The sequence below is a fragment of the Leucopleurus acutus genome, assembly GCF_964270905.1.
Source record: "Leucopleurus acutus genome assembly, chromosome: 8".
Lineage (NCBI taxonomy): Eukaryota > Metazoa > Chordata > Mammalia > Artiodactyla > Delphinidae > Leucopleurus > Leucopleurus acutus.
The window spans coordinates 83,960,166-83,978,581 of NC_139151.1; the positions used below are offsets into that span (position 1 = coordinate 83,960,166).

Consider the following 18,416-nt stretch of genomic DNA (forward strand, 5'->3'; position numbering starts at 1 on the left):
ATTCAATTGACTTTCTTTTCTTGGGAGAGGGACATACTTGAAATATCATTAGGAAAAATAAATGCTTAATTTTCTCTTAACTCAACTAATTATTTTTGGTGTGGCTGGCATATTCAAGTTTATATTCTCTTTTTACTTCATAGTTTTCCTTATCCTGACAGTACTATTTCCATGATCTTTTAAGCCTGAGAAATGAGAAGGAAGTGTTGGGATGCAAGGTAGATTAGCTGAAGCTAAAATGAAAATTACTATGCTTGTTGCTTAATGACGAACTTTACCTATTTAGGGGCCACTAAGCATTTTATAGTATTCTGATACAATTAATTACAAAATATTTTTTGAGAATTAGGTAACGCTTATCAAATTCATCAGTGAAGATTTGATCTCTTCAAAATACAGATTAAGAGAACATGTTAGCTGCAAATGGATCAAAAAATCAAGAATTACTTACAAAACAATTTATATCAAACAAAATCATCTACAGAATAGTATGCATATATATATTATTATAAAATATATTAGTATAGTATTAGAATTATATATTATAATTAGTATAATAGTTTAAAATATAATCTTACTTACCCAAAATATAGCTTTCATAAACACTTAAATAATTACCTTCTATTTTTTTTAGTTCTTTTAAAAGAATTGAAGGCAATAAAAATAGATAATAAAGTAATCGATTTGGGGGTTCACCAGTCTTAAAAGTGAACCTTATATTTCACAACTTTAATTTACATCACTTTTCACTTTTATTATCTACTTCACTGAAATTAAAATTTAATGTAAAATAAAGAGTTGTGCTTTAAGGCAATAGTCACATTTATAACATAACAATTCTCATGATAAAATGTTAATACTATAGAACCCAACTACTGTATATATGTTCTAAACATGGCTTTAATACAAGTCAACAAAACTGCTGAGGAAAGCTAAAGAGATCAGCTAACAATAAGACCTATATAATTCTTTATTATAATCATTTACTAAAACATTATCAATGGTTTTGTGAAAAGGAAAATTAATTTTTGTCACATATGAAAAGTCATACAAAATATACATAAATACACACATATATGTATGGTTTTTCATGCACAAAAGCATTACAGAAAATTTTATTAAATTTAGCTTTAAAAACATTCACTTCTTGGAAATATAAGTACAAGAAGACAATGTGTCGGACTTTATTCCTATATTATTTTTGCAATATTTTTTTAGCATTTAATAGTTATTTTAAATGTCTACTACTTAAAATATTTTAATATTTTACTGCTTAATAAACCTACATGCTTTTTCCAAGTTTCTAGTGCTTGCTCATGCTTGTTTTGAAGACTAAGGAACTTTTCTTCATTTTCTTTCACCTTCTCCCTTTGCAGCTCATTATCTCTTTCAAGGGTCTGCAATAAAATTAATTATCCAAAAAATAATCAATACCACATTAATGAATTTTGATGTGTTTTATGTTGCTTGGACCTTTGCTTCTAACATGCTGAAAGTGCCATACAGATCAGTGATGATGTGCTACCTCAACAATAATTTTCATAAATTAACAGAAAGGTGCTTATAGTTTAGTTAACAGGAAATAGGGGGAGGTTATGAAAAAGAAATGGCTATAAAAGGGTATAAAAACATTGCCATTATTCAGTTTCACTGCATAAGTTTTAATGTACTGAAAAAGTAATATAAACTACAGCACTGAAAAATATGAAATGTAGCACAATCCAGCCTAACCCTACTAAAAATTTTTATCTACCATGGAACATATTTTCCATATCTGTTTATTTCAGAAATTAATTGGCTGGAAAACTCTTACCTACAATTTAAATTTTTAATTTCAAATTAACACTTTTTTAGTAGAGCTTCAATATTTACTATATTAACTTATTACCTCATAAATTAACATATTATATAATCACCACCACACTCCCCTCTCCTGTTCCCAAAAAACCTTTAAAGGGTAAAAATACGACTGTTTTCTAAGACAAGGGTTTAAAAGCAATTAAATCAGTGTCACCAATATTATTAGGTTTCTTCAGTGTCTGCTGATAATCCAAGTAAACTTCTCTAAAAGGACAAATAGTAAGAACTCTCACTACATGTCTAACATATCTGAAATTTTTATGTTCATTTGTTTATCATTATTAAAGCTAAGTACATTCAGGGTAAACATCCAAGCCACACAAAGGATAGAAAGAAAAGGCAAAGTTTTCCTCTACTGTTTTTCCAGCTCTCCTCCCCAGAGGTAACCACTCTAGTAGTTTCTTGTGTATCCTTCCAGAAATTATCTATAAGCATACAAGTACATAAAATATATTTTTTTAAGTAGAGATGAAACCACATAATACATACCATGTTGTTCTGCAATCTGCTTTTCTAAAATTATGAATAATGTATCTTGCTTAATTTCCATATCATTATATACAGATCTATCTCATTTTAAAGGCTTCATAGGCCTAGGGGACTTTCAAGATGGCAGAGGAATAAGACGTGGAGATCACCTTCCTCCCTACAAATACATCAAAAATACACCTACAGAACAGTTCCTACAGAACACCTACTGAATGCTGGCAGAAGACCTCAGACTTCCCCAAAAGGCAAGAAACTCCCCATGTACCTGGGTAGGGCAAAAGAAAAACAAAAACAGAGACTAAAGGATAGGGATGGGACGTGCACCTCTGGGAGGGAGCTGTGAAGGAGGAAAAGTTTCCACACACTACGAAGCCCCTTCACTGGCGGAGACGGGGTCGGGGGGAAGATTCGGAGCCACGGAGGAGAGCGCAGCAACAGGGGTGCGGAGGACAAAGTGGAGAGATTCCCACACTGAGGATCGGTGCCGACCAGCACTCACCAGCCTGAGAGGCTTGTCTGCTGACGCGCTGGGGCGGGTGGGGGCTGGGAGCTGATCAGAGGTCAGATCCCAGGGATAGGACTGGGGTTGGCTGAGTGACCACAGCCTGAAGGGGGCTAGTGCACCACAGCTAGCCGGGAGGGAGTCCAGGAAAAAGTCTGGAGCTGCCAAAGAGACAAGAGACCATTGTTTTGGTGTGCATGAGGAGAAGGGATTCAGAGCACCACCTAAAAGAGCTCCAGAGACGAGCACGAGCCGCGGCTATCAGCACAGACACCAGCGACTGGCATGAAACACTAAGGCTGCTGCTGCAGCCACCAAGAAGCCTGTGTGCGAGCACAGGTCACTCTCCACACCTCCCGTCCCGGGAGCCTGTGCAGCCCGCTACGCTAGGGTCCCGTGATCCAGGGACAACTTCCCCGGGAGAACACACGGCACGCCTCAGGCTGTTGCAATGTCACGCTGGCCTCTGCCGCCGCAGGCTCACCTGGTATTCCGTACCCCTCCCTCCCTCTGGCCTGAGGGACCCACAGCCCCCTAACAGATGCCCTCAGGCGACCCACACGCAGAGGCGGGGCCAAATCCAAAGCTGAACCCCAGGAGCTGTGGGAACAAAGAAGAGAAAGGGAAAGTTCTCCCAGCAGCCTCAGGAGCAGCGGATTAAATCTCCACAATCAACTTGATGTACCCTGCATTTGAGGAACACCTGAACAGACAACGAATCATCCCAAAATTGAACTGGTGGACTATGGGAGGAACTGTAGACTTGGGGTTTGCTTTCTGCATCTAATTTGTTTCTGGTTTATGATTATCTTAGTTTAGTATTTAGAGATTATCATTGGTAGATTTGTTAATTGATCTGGTTGCTCTCTTCCTTTTATATATATATACATATATTTTTTTCCCTTTTCTAAGTGTGTACGTGTATGCTTCTTTGTGTGATTTTGTCTGTATAGCTTTGCTTTTACCATATGTCCTAGGGCTCTGTCTGTCTTTTTTCTTTGTTTTCTTTTTTTTAGTATAGTTTCTAGCTCTTGTTATCATTGGTGGATTTGTTTTTCGGTTTGGTTGCTCTCTTCTTTCTTTCTTTTTTTTTTACTACTTTTTTTTTCTTTTTTTTTTTTGCGATACGCAGGCCTCTCACTGTTGCGGCCTCTCCTGTTGCAGAGCACAGGCTCCGGACGCGCAGGCTCAGCAGCCATGGCTCACGGGCCCAGCTGCTCCGTGGCATGTGGGATCTTCCCGGACCGGGGCACAAACCGGTGTCCCTTGCATTGGCAGGCGGACTCTCAACCACTGCACCACCAGGGAAGCCCCTTACTACTTTTTTATTTTTAAAAATTTTTTTTATTTTAATAACTTTATTTTATTATTATTTTCTATCTTTCTTTCTTTTTTTCCCTCCCTTTTCTTCTGAGCCCTGTGGCTGACAGGGTCTTGGTGCTCCAGCTGGGTGTCAGGTCTGAGCCTCTGAGGTGGGAAAGCCGAGTTCAGGACATTGGTCCACCAGAGACCTCCTGGCCCCACATAATATCAATGGCGAAAACTCTCCCAGAGATCTCCATCTCAACGCTAAGACCCAGCTCCACTCAACTACCAGCAAGCTACAGAGAGGCTGCATAAAATCATAATAAGTTCACAGAAACCCCAAAACACACCACCAGATGTGCTCCTGCCAACCAGAAAGACAAGATCCAGCTTCATCTACAAGAACACAGGCGTCAGTACCCTCCACCAGGAAGCCTACACAAGTCACTGAATGAACCATACCCACTGGGGGCAGACACCAAAAACAATGGGAACTACGAACCTGCAGCCTGCGAAATGGAGACCCCACAGTAAGTAAAGCAAAATGAGAAGACAGAGAAACACATGGCAGATGAAGGAGCAAGGTAAACACTCACGAGACCAAACAAATGAAGAGGAAATAGGCAGTCTATGTGAAAAGGAATTCAGAGTAATGATAGTAAAGATGACCCAAAATCTTGGATATAGAATGGAGAAAACACAGGAAAAGTTTAACAAGGACCTAGAAGAACGAAAGAGCAAACAAACAATGATGAACAACACAATAAATGAAATTAAAAATTCTCTAGAAGGAATCAATAGCAGAATAACTGGGGCAGAAGAACAGATAGATAAGTGACCTGCAAGATAAAATAGTGGAAATAACTACCGCAGAGCAAAATAAAGAAAAAAGAATGAAAAGAACTGAGGACAGTCTCAGAGACCTCTGGGACAACATTAAATGCACCAACAATCAAATTATATGGGTCCCAGAAGAAGAAGAGAAAAAAAAGGGGCTGAGAAAATATTTGAAGAGATTATAGTTGAAAACTTCCCTAATATGGGAAAGGAAATAGTCAATCAAGTCCAGGAAGCACAGAGAGTCCCATACAGGATAAATCCAAGGAGAAACAAGCCAAGACACATATTAATCAAACTATCAAAAATTAAATACAAAGAAAAAATATTAAAAGCAGCAAGGGAAAAACAACAAATAACATACAAGGGAATCCACATAAGGTTAACAGCTGATCTTTCAGCAGAAACTCTGCAAGCCAGAAAGGAGTGGCAGGACATATTTAAAGTGATGAAGGGAAAAACCTACAACCAAGATTACTCTACCCAGCAAGGATCTCATTCAGATTTGAGAGAGAAATTAAAACTTCTACAGACAAGCAAAAGCTAACAGAATTCCGCACTGCCAAACCAGCTTTACAAAAATGCTAAAGGAACTTCTCTAGGCAGGAAACATAAGAGAAGGAAAAGACCTACAATAAAAAACCCAAAACAATTCAGAAAATGCTAATAGGAACATACATATCAATAATTACCTTAAATGTAAATGGATTAAATGCTCCAACCAAAAGACATAGACTGGCTGAATGGATACAAAAACAAGACCCATATATCTGCTGTCTACAAGAAACCCACTTCAGACCTAGGCACACATACAGACTGAAAATGAGGGGATGGAAAAAGATATTCCATGGAAATGGAAATCAAAAGAAAGCTGGAGTAGCAATTCTTATCAGAAAAAATGGACTTTAAAATAAAGACTATTACAAGAGACAAAGAAGGACACTACATAATGATCAAGGGACCAATCCAAGAAGAAGATATAACAATTGTAAATATTTATGCACCCAACACAGGAGCACCTCAATACATAAGGCAAATGTTAACAGCCATAAAAGGGGAAATCGACACTAACACAATAATAGTAGGGGACTTTAACACCCCACTTTCACCAATGGACAGATCATTCAAAATGAAAATAAATAAGGAAACACAAGCTTTAAATGATACATTAAACAAGATGGACTTAACTGATATTTATAGGACAGTCCATCCAAAAACAACAGAATACACTTTCTTCTCAAGTGCTCATGGAATATTCTCCAGGATAGATCACATCTTGGGCCACAAATCAAGCCTTGGTAAATTTAAGAAAATTGAAATCGTACCAAGTATCTTTTCTGATCATAATGCTATGAGACTAGATATGAATTACAGGAAAAAAATCTGTAAAAAATATAAACACACTACTAAATAACCAAGAGATCACTGAAGAAATTAAAGAGGAAATCAAAAAATGCCTAGAAACAAATGACAATGAAAACATGACAACCCAAAACCTATGGGATGCAGAAAAAGCAGTTCTAGGAGGGAAGCTGATAGCAACACAACCCTACCTCAAGAAACAAGAAACATCTCAAATAAACAACCAACCTTACATCTAAAGCAATTAGTCAAAGAAGAACCCAAAAACCCCAAAGTTAGCAGAAGGAAAGAAATCATAAAGATCAGATCAGAAATAAATGAAAAAGAAATGAAGGAAATGATAGCAAAGATCAATAAAAGTAAAAGCTGGTTCTTTGAGAAGATAAACAAAATTGATAAACCATTAGCCAGACTCATCAAGAAAAAGAGGGAGAAGATTCAAATCAATAGAATTAGAAACGAAAAAGGGGAAGTAACAACCGACACTGCAAAAATACAAAGGATCATGAGAGATTACTACAAGCAACTATATGCCAGTAAAATGGACAATCTGGAAGAAATGGACAAATTCTTAGAAAAGCACAACCTCCCGAGACTGAACCAGGAAGAAATAGAAAATATAAACAGACCAATCACAAGCACTGAAATTGAGACTGTAATTAAAAATCTTCCAACAAACAAAAGCTCAGGAATAGATGACTTCACAAGTGAATTCTATCAAACATTTAGAGAAGAGCTAACACCTATCCTTCTCAAACTCTTCCAAAATACAGCAGAGGGAGGAACACTCCCAAACTCATTCTATGAGGCCAACATCACCTTGATACCAAAACCAGAAAAAGATGTCACAAAAAAAAGAAAACTACAGGCCAATATCACTGATGAACATAGACGCAAAATTCCTCAACAAAATACTAGCAAACAGAATCCCAAAGCACATTAAAAGGATCATACACCATGATCAAGTGGGGTTTATCCCAGGAATGCAAGGATTCTTCAGTATACGCAAATCAATCAATGTGATAAACCATATTAACAAATTGAAGGAGAAAAACCATATGATCATTTCAATAGATGCAGAAAAAGCTTTCGACAAAATTCAACACCCATTTATGATACAAACCCTCCAGAAAGTAGGCATAGAGGGAACTAACCTCAACGTAATAAAGGCCATATATGACAAACCCACAGCCAACAACGTTCTCAATGGTGAAAAACTGAAACCATTTCCTCTAAGATCAGGCACAAGACAAGGTTGTCCACTCTCACCACTATTATTCAACATAGTTTTGGAAGTCTACCCACAGCAATCAGAGAAGAAAAAGAAATAAAAGGAATCCAAATCGGAAAGAAGTAAAGCTGTCACTGTTTGCAAATTACATGATACTATACGTAGAGAATCCTAAAGATGCTACTAGAAAACTACTAGAGCTAATCAATGAATTTGGTAAAGTAGCAGGATACAAAATTAATGCACAGAAATCTCTTGCATTCCTATACACTAATGATGAAAAATCTGAAACAGAAATTAAGGAAACTCTCCCATTTGCCACTGCAACAAAAAGAATAAAATACCTAGGAATAAACCTACCTAAGGAGACAAAAGACTTGTATGCAGAAAACTATAAGACACTGATGAAAGAAATTAAAGATGATACAAATAGATGGAGAGATATACCATGTTCTTGGATTGGAAGAATCAACACTGTGAAAATGACTATACTACCCAAAGGAATCTGCAGATTCAGTGCAATCCCTATCAAACTACCAATGGCATTTTTCACAGAACTAGAACCAAAAATTTCATTATTTGTATGGAAATACAAAAGACCCCAAGTAGCCAAAGCAATCTTGAGAAAGAAAAATGGAGCTGGAGGAATCATGCTCCATGACTTCAGACTATCATACAGAGCTACAGTAATCAAGACAGTATGGTACTGGCACAAAACAGAAATATAGATCAATGGAACAGGATAGAAAGCCCAGAGATAAACACACGCACATATGGTCACCTTAACTTTGATAAAGGAGGCAAGAATATACAATGGAGAAAAGACAGCCTCTTCAGCAAGTGGTGCTGGGAAAACTGGACAGCTGCATGTAAAAGAATGAAATTAGAACACTCCCTAACACCATACACAAAAATGAACTCCAAATGGATTAAAGACCTAAATGAAAGGCCAGACACTATAAAACTCTTAGAGGAAAACATAGGCAGAAAACTCTATGCCATAAATCATCCTTTTTGACCCACCTCCAAGAGAAATGGAAATGAAAACAAAAATAAACAGATGAGATCTAATGAAACTTAAAAGCTTTTGCACAGCAAAGGAAAGCATAAACAAGACAAAAAGACAGCCCTCAGAATGGGAGAAAATATTTGCAAATGAAGAAACTGACAAAGGATTAATCTCCAAAATTTACAAGCAGCTCATGCAGCTCAATATCAAAAAAAACAAACAACACAATCCAAAAATGGGCAGAAGATCTAAACAGACATTTCTCCAAAGAAGATATACAGATTGCCAACAAACTCATGAAAGAATGCTCGACATCACTAATGATTAGAGAAATGCAAATCAAAACTACATTGAGGTGTCACCTCACACCAGTCAGAATGGCCATCATCCAAAAATCTACAAACAATAAATGCTGGAGATGTTGTGGAGAAAAGGGAACCCTCTTGCACTGTTGGCGGGAATGTAAATTGATACAGCTACTATGGAGAACAGTACGGAGGTTCCTTAAAAAACTAAAAATAGAACTACCATATGACCCAGCAATCCCACTACTGGGCATACACCCTGAGAAAACCATAATTCAAAAAGAGTCATGTACCAAAATGTTCATTGCAGTTCTGTTTACAATAACCAGGAGATGGAAGCAACCTAAGTGTCCATCATCAGATGAATGGATAAAGAAGATGTGGCACATATATACAATGGAATATTACTCAGCCATAAAAAGAAACAGAATTGAGTTATTTGTAGTGAGGTGGACGGACCTAGAGTCTGTCATACAAAGTTAAGTGAGTCAGAAAGAGAAAAACAAATACTGTATGCTAACACATATATATGGAATCTAAAAAAAAAAAAAAAGTGGTTCTGAAGAACCTAGGGACAGGACAGGAATAAAGATGCAGACGTAGAGAATGGACTTGAGGACACGGGGAGGCAGAAGGGTAAGCAGGGACGAAGTGAGAGAGTGGCACAGACTTATATATACTACCAAATGTAAAATAGATAGCTAGTGGTAAGTAACCACATAGCACAGGAAAATCAGCTTGGTGCTTTGTGTCCACCTAAAGGGGTGCGATAGGGAGGGTGGTAGGCAGATGCAAGAGGGAGGAGATATGAGGATATATGTATATGTATAGCTGATTCACCTTGTTATACAGCAGAAACTAACAAACCATTGTAAAGCAATTATATTCCAATAAAGATGTTAAAAAATAATAATAACAATGGGGGCTATTCTGCAAAAGGTCATCCAGCAAGTCACTCAGAATTGCATGACAGGTCCCCTCAAATGGGAACTCAACATAGAGGAACTTGTCCCACTGAGGAATGGAAAATAGACTTTACTCAAATTCCCAGAGCCCCAGGAAATTTTAAATCCGTGTTAGTGTTTGTACCTTTTTCAGAATGAGTGAAAGCATATCCCACATGGACAGAAAAAAATCTCTGAAGTAGTTAAAGCCCTCATTATGGAAATTACTCCCTAATTTGGATCGTCTAACACCTTCAAAGTGACAATGGACCGGCTGCTGTCTCTAGCATAACCCAACAAGTGTCTAAAGCGTTGTGTATTGATTAGAAACTACATTTATCCTGAGACTACAATCAACAGGAAAAGTTGAGAAAATGAATCATACATTTAAAAAATGAGCAATGCTAAAGTATGTCGAGACTAACTTCACTTGGGATAAGGCCTTGCCAGTTGCCCTGTTATGGATTAGAGTGGATTCCAGAAGCAAGCTTAAATTAAGTCCCTTTGAAATTTTGTGTGGCAGGCTTTTCCAGGTGTCTACTCAGGCAGAAGAATCCAGTGATGTTTTAAAAGGACCTACTATTGCTAATTATGTCAAAATTATAGCCACTATACCAACCTCTGTTTATAAGTGTGCTTCCAATAGGTCTGCCTATCCACCTGAAGTACCCCTGGACCCTATTCAACCCAAACACCTCATCCTCCTCAAAAGCTGGAAAGAGCAAGGACATGACCATCAGTTGGCTGTGAAGTGGACAGGATGGGGCCATAGGAGGTCTTGCTAACCACTCAGTTATGAGTGAAAGCAGCTGGGGTTAAGCCATGGATTCACCACACCCGTGAAGGCAGAACCCGCAACGTCAAAGCACCAAGGAGAGTCTCTAAGCTAGAGGAAACTACAGTAGACAGTGGACTTGTGAGCCTCTGAAGATTTAAGATTTCTGTTCAAATAAAGATAAGTAATAAAAGCAAAAAAATAAATAAATAAAATAAAATAAAGGCTTCATAGTATTCCATCTATTTAGAGTTCTCAATTACTATACAGATTATCAATATGCAAGGATATAATTATGCAAAATTATGGAAACATCTAAAAAAAGCATTTTGCAATTTTAACATGAAGATTCTCCTCTAGCTCATAAAGAACTATGCACTTTGAGAGCACTCAATGAATACCTATTTTGACTGCCTCTACTTTAGGACAATGCAAATATTTTTATATAAGTCATGATTTCATCTTAATTTATAGGTACATATTATAATAACAGGGCAATCTCTGAATATTTACAATGGCATGTATTTAATAGATGCTTAGTACTTTAACATTGTAATAAATATTTACAGTATTTATATTAATAACACTGTATTTTAAGATGGACAAATCAAAGTTTAGAGGAGACATGGGAGAGTATACCACAGACTTTATCCTAGTTATAATAAATGACCAAGAGCATTATGTTCTTAAAAAGTATATTATATTAATATATATCAATCATTTCCTGTCCCTACTTATACCCCCATCTAAAAGAAACTGCCAGGTTTTTTCTCAGTTTCCATGTTTTGGAGACATTCCATCCTTCCCTTAGAATTTGGACCAATTGCTCTTTCATTCTGCTACACTGATCAGGTAATCTCTGAAAATTTCCTTTTTTCTTCTGTGATGGGTCTCCTGTTTCCTAGATCCCATGATTTCCTCTTGGTTTACTCCCTTGTCTTGATAAAGCAACCTTTCTACTACTTCTTGATAAAGGAGGCATTTTTTGAGACCCTGCTTGTCTGAAAATATGTTTATTCTACCAATACTCAACAACTTCTTTGGCTAAATACCATACAATTCTGCTTTGGAACCTCTGAAGGCATGGTTCTATTATCTTCTACCTTCAGTGCTGCCAATGAAAAGTCTGAAGTCATTATGTTGCCATTCTCATTTTGGATCCTTCCTATGTGACCTACTTTTTTTTCTCCCACAGAGAGTTTTATAATCTTCTCTTTAAGTGTAGTATGAAATTTCGTAATGATATGCACTGGTGTTAGGCAAAACAAACTCAGATCCTTCAGTTCTGGGTTACTTTCCTGCATTATTTCTTTGGTCACTTGCTCTCCTTCCATCTTCTCTGTTCTCTCTGAAACTCACCAGACCTCTTGAACTGACCCCTCATTTTCTTCCTTTCCTGTTTTTCATCTTCTTGTCTTTTGGTTCTACTTTCTCAGATCATCTCGATATTATCTTCCAACTTTTCCATTGTACTTTTTCATGTCTACTAATACATTTATTTTAAGGGTTCTCTTTTATTCTAGGAATGTTTCTTTTTTTAGACTCAATTACTGTTTTGTGGATTAATAAATATATTTCTCTTAACTGAGTATATTTTCTTAGCTTCTCCAAGTTTTTTTTCATTACCCTGTTTGTTTTGTTTGTTTTTCACACTGGAGACTTTCTTCAAATATCCAGTGATCCTTAACTGCTTGTTCATATTTAACAATGAAATATTAAAAAGCTGGCTGAAAGCTTTGTCAACTACAAAATTTTGTCACTATAATGGTGGGCTTCACTGTGCACTGATCTGGCTGAGTTGTTTCATCGGGAGAGCTTAACTGCAGCAGCTATAGTCTCTTCTCTTGAGCAGGTTAGTTGCCCTATAATGGAATCTTCCATTCTGCTGCCTGGATGTTACAAGGCTAACTGTCCTCTTAAGGACTAGGCTGGGAGGTTTCAGAATTCAGTATTTAGACTTCCCAAACTGTTTTCAATACAATACTCTTAGCACTGTGCTGGTAAATAGGGTCTCAAAAAAAAAAAAAAAAGCCTGATTTGCAGCACTTGCCAATTTCATTAGTGTTAAAAACCCCACCATGGTCAACTCAAGCTACCACTCATTTGAACCAACTTACAAAATGACAACAGCTCTAACAACTAGCTCTCCCTGGTACCAGTTGCCTCTAGCACACTACTGAATCTCCCAAACCTCAGTTGCTCCTCAAACTCTCCAAAGTAATTCTCCAATCTTCTGCCAAACAGAAGACAGGGAGTGCCTATTTGTGCAGGGTAGGGGAAAGAACCTGGATATGCAACAGCTTCCTATATAGACCTTCTAGTTTTTGGCTTCAGTTGTGCACCTTACTTCTAGAGGCACATGATGCTTGCAATTCCTGATTATTTCTGTATCTTCAACTTGGGTTTCTACTTTCTCTCATTTGCTAAGTAAATTACTAATTTTCCTATGGTTCCCACTTTTAAAACTTAATTTTTATCGTTTCTTCTCCCTATTTCCTCATCCTTATGGATTTATTAATGTCATTTATTGCAGTTTCAGAAGGAAATAGAAGGGAATGTACAGGTTCAATCTGATATGTTTAACCAGAAGCCCTGACCTAGCAATATTTGAACTTGCAAAGAGTCTGAATTTACTCATTGTTAATCATTCATTAATTTAATAAGATTTAATGAGCTCCTACTATGTGGCAGATACTCTTTTGGGCTCTTATTAGTGAAAATGTTACTCTTTTTATGGAATTTACAGTCTACCAGGAAGTTATTTGCTATTATTTGCATCTGGATTAATAAGTCTGAAAACCCTCTCTGAAAAAATGTATATTGTGGAAAATCAAAATAAAACCACCTGTTAAGGCTTTAATATACCAAAAACTAAGTAAATTATTCTGGTTAATACTATGTTAACACTATGACTATAGGAGCAAACTAAATAAATAAATTATTCTTCCTAACACTATGATAATAGCAGCATAACTATACTTTTATCTGGACTAAACTATGATTAAATCATAGTAGAAAATATTCTCTATCATGAGAATTTAGGTCTCTATGCTCCAAATTGTACTTAAAAAAAAAATAAGACAGATGATAGCATGATTGCAGAGCACTGAAAAACAGTAGGCCATTATGAAGAGTAATGATCCCTTTTAGTACAGGTGGAATTAGAATGCTCCTCGGGAAAACACTTGAGATATCTATGCAGCATAATCCTCAGCAACAGTTAAACATTAATATTTTGTTATACTATATATCAGTGGTTCTCCAACACCAGTCTGTAAACAAGTACTGATCCATGACAAAAATCTCACTAGTCCATGGCAAAAAATGTCAATATAAAGTCATCAAGTGTGTTCTCTTGTAAAGGACTGTCCTTTATCTGATATTACATCCTTAATATACTTTTGGTGTTAAAACGTTATCTTTTATAAAATGAAAGTATGATAGATGGTATTGTTTATTTTTTAATGCCCTTATCTGTTAAAAAGCGGACAATTCTAACCTGTTCTTGCCAATGCTTCGTTTGAAATTTTACTATATGAAATCTAGTTTCTCCATGTACTATCAAGGCTCAGGCAATAATGGGGCTGGTAAAAGAGAGAGGCATTTGGATTATCTAAAATACTGGCAGTTATAGTTAAAAGATCCTGGAACCACAGTTACCTTCATCACTAACTCAAAGAAACACATGACTACATATATTTATGACTACTGTAGGCCCTGTAGAATTCAACAATACATAAACATTGGATTTAGAGCCGATGAAGGGCAATTTGAAAGTTGCAGTCTTTGTATAACTGATGTAACAAGAATGGCAGTTCTCACAGATCTAGGAAAAAATATCTTAACAATGTAATGTTGTAGAAATAGTGCTGAAGTAGAATCAAGACAAAGATTTAATTCTGGTTTTGCCACTAATTATAGGGCCTTGAAGTACACTGCTTACATTTAGTGGATCTCTATTTCATCACAAAATGAAATGGTTGGGCTGGCTAATCTCTAACATTTTGATCATCCTAAAAATCTACGCATCAACTCCTTTAAATGGATTGAAAATTATCAGACAATCCTGATAACTGTTACTCATCAACAATTTGGATAAATTATATCATATGTTTCTTGAGAGAAGGTTCAACACCTTAGAGAAACAGTCCCAGTTATGCATCTATAGGGTGGGTAGAAGAGGTGATGGGGGGACATACTTGCTGATAACTGGACTTTAAGAGAAATTTTTTTAAACTAATCTTTTATTGGAGTAGATGAAATCGTTAAAAGAAGGAAGAGATTTGGCTCTAGTATACATTTTCCCTCTCCCTAGTACTGGGGGCAGGCAAAAGAAAAGAGGAAGGCAAACCTCTCTTTACATGACTAGTCATAGAACATCAATGGTAAGAAGATAAGTGTTTCATTGTTCAGGTTAAGTTTGGTTTCATTCAATGATGATGGGCTCAGCATAATTTCTGGGACCAGGTGCCAGAAATTAAAGACACTTAGATACAAAACTTTTTCTTTTCTTTGTGGTTCCTCCCTCCTTCTCTCTTTCTCTCTCTCCCCCTCTCTTTTTTCCTTCCTTTCCACCTACCATGGTGTTTTTTATTTTCTACTTAATGCTATGGTCCCCTGGGATATTCACAGGCCAAAGGCTGACCCTCACAGATGCCTAAGGGCCTCACCACACGACTCAGCACTGGGTTCTACCTCCTGCAAGCTGCTAGACCTATGTATTATGTCCTGGCTGAAGTTGGTGAAGTAGTCTCTCCATCCCATGGTTCCTCTGCCTCAATGGTAGGTGGGTAACCTCTAAAGGACTGCAACTGCCAGGCAGGGATGCAACTCAGTACCTGGACTGGTGACTCACTCCCTGCCAAGGCACCTACCTAATGTGCCGGGGCATTGCCAACCTGGGACAGAGGATGCTTCAGGGCACATGTACTCAGCTCAGACCCTCCCTGCTACATCTAGGCCTCCACCTGTGTTAAAGGGCAACAAGAGAACACAAGCCTCTACCCACCAATGTGACCCAGTCGACTCACAGCAGTGGCAAGACAGGAGCAGGGAGGCTAAGGCTGTGCCGGGCTGAGGGCACCAAAGGGTAGAAGAGCCAGAAGCCAAGAATGGTTCCTGGTAGGCAGTAGGGGGCAGGAGAATGCTGGAGCTGAGGCTTCAAGCCCCAGTGCATGCTCCATTTTCTCATCAGACTTAATTTACAAAACATATATTCAAAAATAAAAATTAAAAATGGGGCTTCCCTGGTGGCGCAGTGGTTAAGAATCTGCCTGCTGATGCAGGGGACATGGGTTTGAGCCTGGGTCCAGGAAGATCCCACACGCTGTGGAGCAACTAAGCCTGTGGGCCACAACTACTGAGCCTGCGCTCTAGAGCCCACGAGCCACAACTACTGTAGCCCATGCCTAGAGCCCGTGCTCTGCAACAAGAGAAGCCACTACAATGAGAAGCCGGTGCACCGCAATGAAGAGTAGCCCCTGCTCGCCGCAACTAGAGAAAGCCTGCGCACAGCAACGAAGACCCAACGAAGCCAAAAATAAATTAAATAAATAAATAAAAATTTTAAAAAATGTTAAGACGGGGCTTCCCTGGTGGCGCAGTGGTTGAGAATCTGCCTGCCAATGCTGGGGACATGGGTTCGAGCCCTAGTCTGGGAAGATCCCACTTGCCACGGAGCAACTAGGCCTGTGAGCCACAACTAGTGAGCCTGCGCGTCTGGAGCTTGTGCTCCGCAACAAGAGAGGCAGTGACAGGCCCGCGCACCGCGATGAAGAGTGGCCCCTGCTCGCCGCAACTAGAGAAAGCCCTCGCACAGAAATGAAGACCCAACACAGCCAAAAATAAATTAATTAATTTAAAAAAAATGTTAAGATAGTGACCACAGAATATTAAACCTGAACTCAAGGCTCCTCTGGGCTTTATGCAACTGTACTGGTTACATTCCCATGAAGCTGGCCCAGGCCTCTGCTGAGAGTAGTCTTTTTGTGGGAGGTGAATGTACTTTTCCTGGGAAATGCTCAGCTCCACCCTTCATTACCAAGAATCCCTTCAGGGGCGCACAAATATTTTCCACTGGCCACCCCAGTGGAACATGTCCCCAACGCCTTCTCTTGAGTTGAACATCCCATCACTTGGCCGTTCCTGCTCTTCCACTAACCTCCACATGCCTTCACATAGAGCCAAGGAACCACCATATTCTCAATTCTGCATGCTTCCAGGGCCATATAGCATTAGAACAAGCATAATATACACTTCAAGCTCCACTAGAACAGATTACTCCAAAAACTTTCCTCCTTGAAATTTCTAGACTAGCACTGGGCATCAGTCTACATGTTCTTGGTATACACTTCAAAACTTCAAGAAACATATGCCAAGTTCTCCCACGTGAACTTATCACATTTTACTGGCAACACCACAGTGGACCTTCAGGTTTCGACAGCATCTCAAACATCCATCTAAAAAACAAGATGGCAGTTTCCCCTTTTTGTACCCCAATTTTTACACGATTTTCCTGTAGACTCTTTCACTTAGATTCATGAGGGGAAATGCATCTTTCTCTATTAGGGATGTAAGAGAAAAATCTCTCTTAATGAACCTGCACTCCCAAAACATCAGTGGCCATAACTTCTCCTCCACAATCATTTTCGTATATATACTGGGAAGAGGATGATGGGGTGATTGCTATGGTAATAGGGCCAGTTCTATCATGTTCCTGTGAAGAGGGAGCTTCCACCCCCCCCGCCCCGCTCCATTTCTGTGAGGTCACAGATTCCTCTCCTAGAATGTGGTGACACTTGTCACCTTTTATTTTCAGTTTTGGATCTTGGCCACAATTCTAAGACACAGAAAAAAAAAACACAAACCCATCCAATCTGCTACAAATCAGTTACTTGATAAAACTGAACATTTAACTAGCAACTTAAATGTTAAAATAAAACATGCTCATAAATTTTACCTCAAAAAGCAAACAAAAGATCTGTCAAGTACTGAACTCTATTTAATGATGCTCATGATGTAATATGTTAAGGGTGAAGTGTACAGATGACTGCAATTTACTTTGAAATGCATATTATAAAAAAGGGGTGGAGAAACATATGATAAAGCAAATAGGTAAAATATTAATTGTAGAATCTAGGCGGTAGGTGTATGATTGTTTATGATACAATTCTCTCAACTTTCCTGTATGTTCAAAAATTTTCATTAAAAATGCTGGGGAAAAATAAATAAATAAAATAAAATAAATGCTCATTATTTTGGACATTGATAACAAGCTGATGAAGGAGACCAATATTTTACCCTTAAAATTCAAAATGATCTCAGATAAAGTTGGACAGACGAATGCAACTAAACAGGTAAAACTCATTAGATGAAAATATACATATATATATATATATATAAAATCAGGATATGTATATATATCCTGATTATTTTCTTTTAGTACCTTCAATTCTTCTTCCATTTTAGTATTAGCTTGAGTCTGTTGCTGAAGTAACTGCTGCAATTGTTGGAAAGAAATGATGATGCCCTATAAAAAAGTATAAATATGACATATTAATTGATAAAGTTTTAAGGCAGTAGGTATGTTTCTAAACTCATTCTTAAAAATATATTTTCTAGTTTCTTAACTTATTATCTTTACAGTTTAATTTCAATGCCATAATAAACAATATACTGAAATTAACTAATGGCATATTTTATTAATTTAATATTTAACATAATTTGTATTACATGATTTCTTACAAAGTATTATTTCTAAGAGTTCCTCAAATAATTAACAAAGTTTTTGAAATGGAC

At 37.7% G+C, this 18,416-nt stretch overlaps 1 protein-coding gene across 1 annotated transcript in view; it reads right to left on the reverse strand.

The window, feature by feature from the left end:
• The window catches only part of CCDC73 (coiled-coil domain containing 73), a 107,008-nt gene that overhangs the window by 22,527 nt on the left and 66,065 nt on the right, over positions 1 to 18,416 (reverse strand). The window contains exons 12-13 of the mRNA XM_082843997.1: positions 18,043 to 18,147; positions 1,287 to 1,397 (exon numbers count right to left, since the gene is read on the reverse strand). Of these exons, the coding sequence (XP_082700123.1) occupies positions 1,287 to 1,397; positions 18,043 to 18,147 (216 nt within the window). The remainder of the gene's footprint in view (positions 1 to 1,286; positions 1,398 to 18,042; positions 18,148 to 18,416) is intronic.